Source organism: Struthio camelus, chromosome 11 (assembly GCF_040807025.1).
Source record: "Struthio camelus isolate bStrCam1 chromosome 11, bStrCam1.hap1, whole genome shotgun sequence".
Lineage (NCBI taxonomy): Eukaryota > Metazoa > Chordata > Aves > Struthioniformes > Struthionidae > Struthio > Struthio camelus.
This window is the reverse complement of record NC_090952.1, coordinates 7905942-7915301: the sequence shown is the minus strand read 5'-3', so window position 1 is coordinate 7915301 and position 9360 is coordinate 7905942. Positions and strand designations below refer to the sequence as shown.

The following is a 9360-nucleotide window of genomic DNA, read 5'->3' as shown; positions in this document are numbered from 1 at the left end:
GGATTAATACTAGTGTATGTGCATTTGTGGGGAGACTGTAGCTCAAATGTCGATACTAGGTATCTTCCTTTGCTATTAGCTGGTTACATGAGGTCTTGTGTGTCTGTTGCCCTCCCATCTTTGACAGCTGTCCTGAGTTAAAAATATGGGCTTCCTGGAGTCATAAATAGATCTGCTGTAGTATTTCCAGAGGTGGAATCTAGTTAGCACTATAGATTTGCCAGGAAAATTCTGGATTGTTACAGCTGTGATTCCCCCCCTTCCCTCCCCACCACTACCTCTTTGGTGCTTCAAGAATGTTTCCAGTGATTCCAATGAATGTGCAGGTTGGTTCTAATAAACTTAAGTTGTTTTTTTTTTTTTTTTTTCCCTTAGCAGTGCAGGCCAAAGTGGCTTACAACATCATTCTGCAGTAGTACATTTTTTTTTGTAAACTTTCAATTTTGTTTCTGATTTTTCTGGCCTGATAGTATTTTATTCTGTCCTTTTGAAAAGCATATGATCATATATTGACTAACTTTAGACAGTTGCACATCATGCTGGTGGATGGAAGGGAAATACTGGTCTTCCATTTAAGGCAGTATACTGGTAAAAATGATTCTGATTTTTCCTCACCTCCCACTTTTCAAGCTATATAAAATGAAAATAATGCTTGCTTTCTTCAATTGTTTTTCTGCTCTCGAGGCTGCAACTTAAGTGCATAGAGGAGGGGACAAATATAATAGTGGAGCGGAAGAAGAGCGAATGCTTGCAAGGACCTGTAGCAGACTTAGCGCATGCAGTCCTAGAAAGTTTTATTTGATCTACGCAGCAGCTGAGAGGCAATGGCCAGCTATAAGTGGGACACTGATTATCTGGCTCTTAGGCCCATCAGTGCATGCGTCTCACCGGACCAGTTAGTGTGATACAGTTCTGGACAAGTAGAAGAAAAGTGGAAGAGGCAATGCCTTAGAGAATGGGCATGTTAAGAGTGGGAGTTGGATAGGGACCACCTCCTTTAGAAAGTGAGGCATTAAACAGCTCAGAAATACTGTAAAAGCTCGCCTTAAGAGAACATTTACTGTAATAAAAGGAGCAAATGGTGTATTTGGTTACTTTGCTGTAGTTGAAAATGAACTCTGGTTTCCTTAACGTGGCTGGCCACAAAGATTATGGCTTTTTCTGCTTTTGAGAAGGAACTGTGCTATATTTGAACATTACTTTGGAATAATAGTAGCTGAAAGTAGCTCAGAGAACTCCCTATATTAAACCCAGGGCAAGTGAATAAATTGAACTAATGTAGGTAAAGGTTTATGCTTATCTAAAGGGATAAGATTACTGGAATCTCTCTTCAAATCATGCTAGTTGTGTGTTGAACGTGCTTCTTGGAATAGCGGTGCTTAGTCATTCCTCCAAGCCTTTAAGTTCAGAACCAGGGACATAACTGCTTTCTCCTCCGACCAGATGGAAGATGTCCTCAGGTCTGTGTCTCCATTGTATAGCTTGGTGCTCCTGCAAATATCTGTGAGATCACTTATGCTGAAATCATTTCTTTTAACAGGTTTGAATTACCAAATGCTTCTATCTGCTATGAGAAATGAATTTTCTTACAAAGAATTTGGAAGAGTACTGGCGTTTTTATCCTGTATGGGACCTGTGCAGTAAAAGAAAAAGCAGTGACCATCCAAAGCTTTAATTACTTTTATAACTTTAAAACTACTACTAGATTGATTCCACGCTATTAGAAGAAGAGGGTAACAGCAAAACATGAGAACAAAGTCAAGCTCTTGAGTAAGCTGTCATCTGTTTTCCGTTCTTCTATTTATTCTCTGAATAGAGAATAGGTCTGAATAGAGTTCCACTGCACATAATCTATTCTAAAAACATTATGCACATAATGCATAACGTGCCTGCAATGCACAGCATGTACATAATCTATTTCAAAAACATGAAAAGTGTCACTTTTAAAAGCTCAGCTCTTAACCGTTCCTACAAACTGAATCTGAGCCTAGTGTTCTACTGTTCTGGATCAATTGTGCTACTTTTATCATGGAGAAGAATCTGAACAAGATGTATTTGTACTTTCTTTCTAGGTCAGGAGCACGGACAATTATTAAAATACTCTTGTCAAATGATAACGACTACCCATGTCTTTCAGCCATTTTTCTAAAAACTAGGCTAATACCTAGTTAAGGAAATTAATTACTATCATTATGAAAGAAATCAGGCAGTGATGAGGCTCAGCAGTGACCCTCGGTTTGTCTTGCAATCCGTAAGCTCCAAGTCTCCATTCTTCTGAGCGTTTTGGAGCCAGCAGTGTCTGGTAGAGCATTTGGGCAAGTGATCCTGCGTGCTGGAGAAACCGAGCTGTTGGCAGGTTAGATCTGCAGCATGTGTTTCTAGAGAAGCATGAAACATCTGACTGAGAGGGTTGCAGTGTGTTCCTACTGCCTCCGTTTTTGACAATCTGACAATTAATAGTCTGGTTCTGTCTTTTGGGGTGAGAGTTGGGAGATGGAAATGTTTCCGTTCTTACTTGATCTTGCCTTTCCTTCAGCATAGGATTTTAAGGACATCTTTAGATATGTTAGGAATTTGAGGCAATTAGATTTTTTTTTTTTTAAACAGCTTCCAAATACCTTTTTCCTTCTCCCAAGGATATAGATACATTTATTATTTTTACTCTATAGTTTTGTTCCTTTACTATGTAGTTGTTTTAAATCAGTAGGATATTAGTCATTAAAGCAGACTAAATCCCTTGAAAAGGAGAAAAATTACAAGGCAAATGAATATGTTGCATTCTTATTTTAATCACCTAACTGAAGTACCAATGCAGAACTAAGGTAATATTTCCAGCTTAATTCATCTATCCTTGTTATCAACTAGTGGCTGAAAAATGAAGATGGCTTTTTGCAAGTTTAATATGGGATTTGTGGCAGTTGGAGTTAACACTGATTTATTTTTCCCTTCTAAAACCTAGCTGAAAGGTAGGTGATGTTTTGGTCCTTTAGAATTGTAACATTGACCATGAGATAGTGTTGCTACCAAAAGCTGTTATTGAATCTGCTCTTTGGTATCGATAACGCTCACTAGTACAAGATGTAATTCTTGTGTAAAGAGTCAAATCCTGAAGCAAATTGCTTAGTCCAGTCTGCAGAGTTTCCCTGGGATGGGTAAGGCTATATGTGCTGAAGTCTAAAAATGCGATTTATTCTACGCGCTCTTAGCCTTTGGAATGAAATACTTATTGAGGAGAGGTTACACTTAAAAGGGCAGGGCTTCCCCCTACAATTTTTCTCTTGTTTTGTGCATTACATTATGAATCTAGGTGACTTGGTAGCTGCTTTTAAAATCTGAGCAGAAAAATGACCACTTTTCAAAGCCGGTTATCTTCATAAGGGCATAATGCTTTACTTGCCATCTATTTCAAATTCTGTCCAGTAGAAGACTTGGTATTTGGGGTCAGTTCTCCTGTTTTGGTGGTGCGAGAAGACCGAGGCTTACCCCAAACCCCAGCCAAGGTAGCTTCTTATGGAAGCGCGTGACTCCCCTCCTCGCGAGCTGCGCCGCCCTGACTGGCTGGCTGTAATGAGCGCACGGTAATTGGCTGCCACTACAGCGGCTGGCAGTCATTGGGCGCCTAAAGGCTGGAGCCCCCTGCTGGGCAAAGTAGCCAATACACTTGTGGTCCGGAGTGATGTCATGGGGCTGGGTGCATGACGTCAGGGTCCCACCGCTGATGTAAGCCCGCCTCTAGCCAATCAGAGCGGGGAGGACAGGAAGGTGACGTGAACGACCCTAGCAACAGGCCCCGTCGCAGCGGCCCAATTAGAAAATCGATGGGGGCGGCAAGCAGCCAATGGGAGTCGGCGAAGGAGGAAGGCGGCAGGAGGCAGGTCTCCCTCAGCCTCCCTCCGACAAGATGGCGGCGGAGCTGGCGATGGCGGCAATAACGGCTTTGTCTCCTTTCAGCGCCTGAGCCCGGTTCCGGCCCGGCCGGCCGCACCGAGCAGCGGCAGCGGAGACATGACCGCAGAGCCCATGAGGTACGGCGCCAGGGCCCGCGCCCCTCGCCCGGAGCGAGGCGAGCGGCCGGCCGCGGGCAAAACGCGCCGGGGCCTCCGGGGCGGGCGGGCGGCCCTAGTGGCGGCGGCGGCGGCGCCGCCGGGCGGGGAGGGGATGGACGCGGGGGCCGGGCAGGGGGAGGGGGTGGCGGCGGCAGGCCGCGGCGGGAGCGCAGCGGGAGGGGACGGGGCGGCGGGGCAGGCTCGGCTCGGCTCGGCTCGGCTCGGCGGGCCGGGCGAGGCGGCGGCGGCCGGCTGGGGCGCGGCGGGGTCGGGCCGGTGGGGGCTGCAGTGCGGAGGGGCGGGGCGGGCCGGGGCCGCCGTCCCGGCGGGAAGCGCGAGGGGAGGCCCGGCGGGCTCGGGGCGGGGCCGGGCCCTGGCTGGCGCCCGTGGCCGGCCGCTCTGCCCCCGTCGCGGGGCTGTCGGGCGCCGTAGGCATCGGCTCCTCCGCATGCCAGCCCCCCGCCCACGCCCCACGTGTTGGTCGGTAGTAAAGTCCTTCCTACCCTGCCGGTGCCCCCGCGCCAAGGATCTGCTTCCCCGTGGGTTTACGCACGCCTCCCTCCATCCTTGAGCTGCCTGCCGTACGGCGCGCGTTCTTGCGAGCGGCTCCCGCTTTGCTGCATAAAGTAAACATGCTGCCATAGAACAAGTTCAGTCAGCGTTAAGGAAGAGACGCCATGTTCAACTATTAATAAATAGTTGCTTCGGTACGTTTCCAGTTTACAGCTATCTCAAGGGGTCTGATCAACACAGTCCCTCACCCACAAACATTCAGAATGCCTGAGGCACTATTTAAACGATAAAGTATTGTCACTTAACCCTCATAAACGTGGCGTGTACTGTCAAAATCCCCCCCCCCCAAAAAAAAAAAAAAAGGTCAAGAAAAGGAAGCATCATGTTGTCCTAAGTTATTAAGCTTAGCTGAAAGTTTCTTATGTGGTCATGCTTGTTTATCTTCACCCTCTAGTTTCTGACATCTTTCTTTTGAATAGTTGTTCATAAGTGCAACTTAGCTACAGCCAGAAGTTAAAGGGATGGCAATTTTCTTGCATATATCTTGATTTTAAAGCCATCACGTTTATAAGGAGGTGATGCAGACCTAATTTACTTCTAACAAAAGTTTTGTAAAAGATGGTTGGCGTTATGTTATTAATGTTGATCTCACACAGGAAATAAGTTGTGGGCATTACAAATGCATGTTACTTGGTGTTTGACTTCCCAACAGTTACCATTTCTTCTGCGTATTTTTTCTTCTTCATTTTGTAAGATAGGGATTCTCTCCTGCTCTTTTTCTTTTCTCTCTTTCTCTCTCCCACTTCCTCCCCCTTTCCCTCATGTGTTTTTAAAGTACTTTGACAGCATAAACCTGTTTTGTGTTGGATTGATTTCTGTTCTGTGTGTTGACTGGAAAGGTAATTGAGGAGTCTTCCTCCCCCTTCATCCCTAATGCTTGAAAATCAAAAGTAGAATTGGATTTTGCATAGCAAAAAGATTTTGGTTACTAATATTTATTGACTGCTTCATGTTCATGCTTAATGTTTCTGTCTCTGAAAATGCTCTTCCATTTGGACCATACTGGGTTTTTTCATCCTCTCCCTGCTGCATTTTATTCTCTGTTTTCCTATTTTTGCTATGTCTTTTTTTCCTCCGGTAGTGGTCTGTGTTTTGCAGGTTTCATTCTTAACCCTTTCCACGTTCTTAAGTTGTCGTTAGCACAGCAATTAATGTTAATGCCAAGAGTCTGCTTTAGTTGACCTTTCAGTGGAATTAAAAGAAGATGCAGAAGCTTGTAACTTTTCTGCCCATTCTTGTAGGTTACCTGCAGACAGTAAAAGTAAATCAGGTTATTTTACATTGTTTCCTTTGTAGTCTTGAGGATGAAAAAGTATATACAAAATAGATTTGAGACTATGGGCAGTCTTTGGGTTGGATCTGGCCCGCATGCTAAGTGTGCCACGTGAGAAACTACTTTTTAAAAAGTAGTTTAGGGAGATGGGCATAATGTTTTTTTGGTGCTCCAAACTTTCTTCTGTTTTTGAACTCAGTTCTCAATCAGCCTGAATGTTTTAGATAATTCTCATCTCATACAGCGCCCATCTTGAATAGTTTGTTTTTATTTTACGAGAACAGTTCCACGCCAGGAGCAATGCATGAAGTTACAGGATACCATGAAAAAAATTAGGGAAGATGACTGCATGTGCTTTTTCTTGTTTTCTGGCAGCTCAAGTTCTACTTAAAATTGGATTTGGAGAGAATGAGAGGAAAAAAAATCGTTATAGAGGAGCTTGATGTGATAATGTCTTGGTACAGAAGCAAAGGTGATCTTTCTCCCATTGTTCCCTCAGAGAGACGCACACGCACTCGCTCTCTGTGTTCTTTGCTCCCATTTCCCATAAGACCTATTTTTGCCTGTCAGCTGCCTGCATTTCTTTCACCCTACACGTTCTTCTTCTGCTTATCTTCCATGTATGATATTGCCCGTTAAAGAAATCTACAGATGCACAGCTGGAAGATCATTGAGCGAATATAGAGAAATATGCAAGCAGTACAATTCTCATGAAAAAAATTTTTTGTCAACCCTTTTGGAAGAAAGGCGTGTGGTGTTTAAAAAGATGTAATTGATCAGTACTATCCTGTTGACTTTAAAGTTTATGACAGATAGGAAACAATTGTCTTTAATGTTAAGAATCTGAGTCTTCAATGCCCAGGATAAGAAGTTTAGAATGCTTAGAAATGCGATCAAAAGTGGAATAACTTATGAGAGAACTTTTTAAATTGCTGGTTCTGTAAATATTTGTAAAGATTTTTGAACAAAAGTTGTAAAGGAAAACTTGACTTTTTAAATAGTGGTGGTGGGATATTTGTCACAGTGACCTTACCTCTTCCTACCAGTAGATTCGTGCATCTTTACAGAATAAGCAGAACAGAGAAGCAAAACAGGTTTTGACTCTTACTCACTTGGGGCATCTATTAGGCAGTGTAGTGAGATGAGATTTTTTTTTAAGTTGATAAACTTCATATTTTTTTTAAGGTGAATACTTAAGGCTCTTCAACTTGCGGTGTGTTGATAACTTAGTCTTAACATTTTTGTTAAAAGTTGTCTGCTTCTGCTTTTTTGTGTTACTTGGATTCCTTTGTTCTGAATGAGTGGTGTTATAGGATTGTATGAGACGTGTTATTTAATGCCACAATAATCTAATTGGAAATAAGTCAGTAGTAATCTTCCTTGTTCCCTTCAGGTACTATGTAAGCTTGTCTTTTACACAGTCATGTGGAATGATCGTGAGCAGAATCTTTGACTCTTCCCCCATGAAGAGCAAAACTTTAGGCTGCCTGTCGTCTTCTATGCCAGATGTACCCCAGAGCCAGTGTGTTGACACTATTTAAGTGAAATTCTCTGAGGGAGGAACTTGCTGCAGTGACTACATTACTTCTGTTTTAGTACAGTACCATCTCTGGGTTTTTTTAAACTTTGTATCAGGGTCTCTGGAGGACTTGCTGAAGGTATCTTTGCTTTTGTGAAATAATTCAGTGTGACAAATATATATAATACAAATTCTGCAATCGGATAGCCTTAGCACTATTGAAGCTTGAAATTCCCAGATTTGTTACAGACAAGTGCAAGATTTCATGAGCACTTGCATCCTCTGCTTGAAGGGAGGAAAAGGGGATTAGTCTTGTGTGTGTTTTTACTTGGAAATACCTCACCGAAGAAAACCTCACAACAGAAAATACTACTAAAACAGGCTACGTTCAACATAAGAGCAAATGCCTACCGCCTATGACAAAGTATGTTTCTAGATGAGATCACTAGACGTGTCCTTTATGATCAGGAAAGCCTAAGGATACAGCTGAGCCTCATGAAATCACATTTCATATCACTGGAGCTCAGTTTGTGCCTGCAGGTGATTTGGAAACCTGAATCAGTTCATGCTTAGGTCAGTGGAAAGTTGTTCAGTGACTCAGGAGGGGAAAAAAGAAGTTGCAGAAATCCAATGGCAAATATAATGGAAGGTTTTATGTTGACTTTAAAATATGGTAGGTAGTGTGCTCTGATTTACTAAATGAGGAGTGCTAGGCTTTCACAATTTTTTTACAACATCTAGCCACCAGGCTGTTGTCAATCCAGATGAATGGTGGATTCATTGATTAGGTTTTTGTTTTTGTTTTTGTTTTTTTTTTTAAGAAAAGGAGTGAAACCTTGAAAAACCAAGAACTTGATTACACAGGCTGTTGGACCAGTATCAAATTCAGTGCTAGTTAGGCAATTTATTTGTCAAATCTGAAGGCTGCGCAGTTGTAGAAATTTCTGTCTTAATACGCCTACCTGTTGGTCTTAATAGGTCCAATTGTAGAAATGTTTTTGGGCAGATACATCTAACCATGTAAAGCAGAGTTCTAAGGCGGAGTTTGTAATGAATGATGCCTCACCGAGAATTGTAATAAGCTCCAGAAAGGAGAAGGCGAATGAAGCAAAAGAGAAGGCAGTTTTAGAATTAGATGGTGGATGCTAGTGGATGCAACCCTAGTTTCCCTTTAGTCAAAGCATGTTTAAACTTTTTGTAATACTACTTTCTGTCTTAATATGCTAGGTTGAACTTCCTTTCCTGAATTATTATATCCAGATACTCAGTTTGCTGCTATTTCTTGTCTCATAAAGGTGAAAATCCTTTTTTTAAGCCAGAGGTTAGGTTTTCAAGTGGTTGACTTCAGCCAGTATTTTTTAGTCTTTTTCAGTTTGCAAACTTAACTCTTTAGCAAATGAAGTTATGGACTTCTGCATGGCGTTCAAGCCTACTAACATCTAGCTTAGCTTTTTTTTGGAGCCCCCATAGAAGAAACAGATTAAAAAACAAAGAATTTTTCACCTTTTAGTGAAGCATGGTAATTTTCAGCCAAATCCAATTATGGTTGTTTGGATACTTTCTCAGCAGAAGGAAATTGTGTAATCTTTCTAGGATACTAGTAAGGATCTCTTAGTGAATCTTAAAACTATGTCTTTTTTGTTCCCCTTTTGGCAAAAATTAGTTCTTTCTGCTTACCCGAACCTGTTTTACTGTTCTTAGGCTCCAAAGATATTTCATCTCCATCATCAAGTGACTTACACCTTACTAGCTATCCCCTGATTAAGCCCCTGTGAATTTAAAGTCAGTTCTAAGCAATGTAAGTGAGCGAATCTGTCCGCGTTAATGAAGCCATAAGCATAGAATCTCCAAATTCAATGAACTGCTAGATGCCTATATCTCTTCTGAAACAGCTTAGTAGTCAGGTATTTTCTAGGCTGTATCTGATTTTTAATAAGTTTAATGTGGTA

The 9360-nt window shown here is 42.4% G+C and overlaps 1 protein-coding gene across 5 annotated transcripts in view; it reads left to right on the top strand.

The window, feature by feature from the left end:
* The first annotated feature begins 3764 nt into the window (after positions 1–3764).
* Positions 3765–9360, top strand: part of ATRX (ATRX chromatin remodeler) — an 88375-nt gene continuing 82779 nt past the window's right edge. For 2 of the 5 annotated variants that reach the window (XM_068956588.1, XM_068956587.1), the window contains exon 1: positions 3765–4025. In XM_068956588.1, coding sequence (XP_068812689.1) covers positions 4006–4025 — 20 coding nt within the window. In that variant the 5' untranslated portion in view covers positions 3765–4005. The remainder of the gene's footprint in view (positions 4026–9360) is intronic. The other 3 variants (XM_068956589.1, XM_068956591.1, XM_068956590.1) reach the window with 2 other exon arrangements.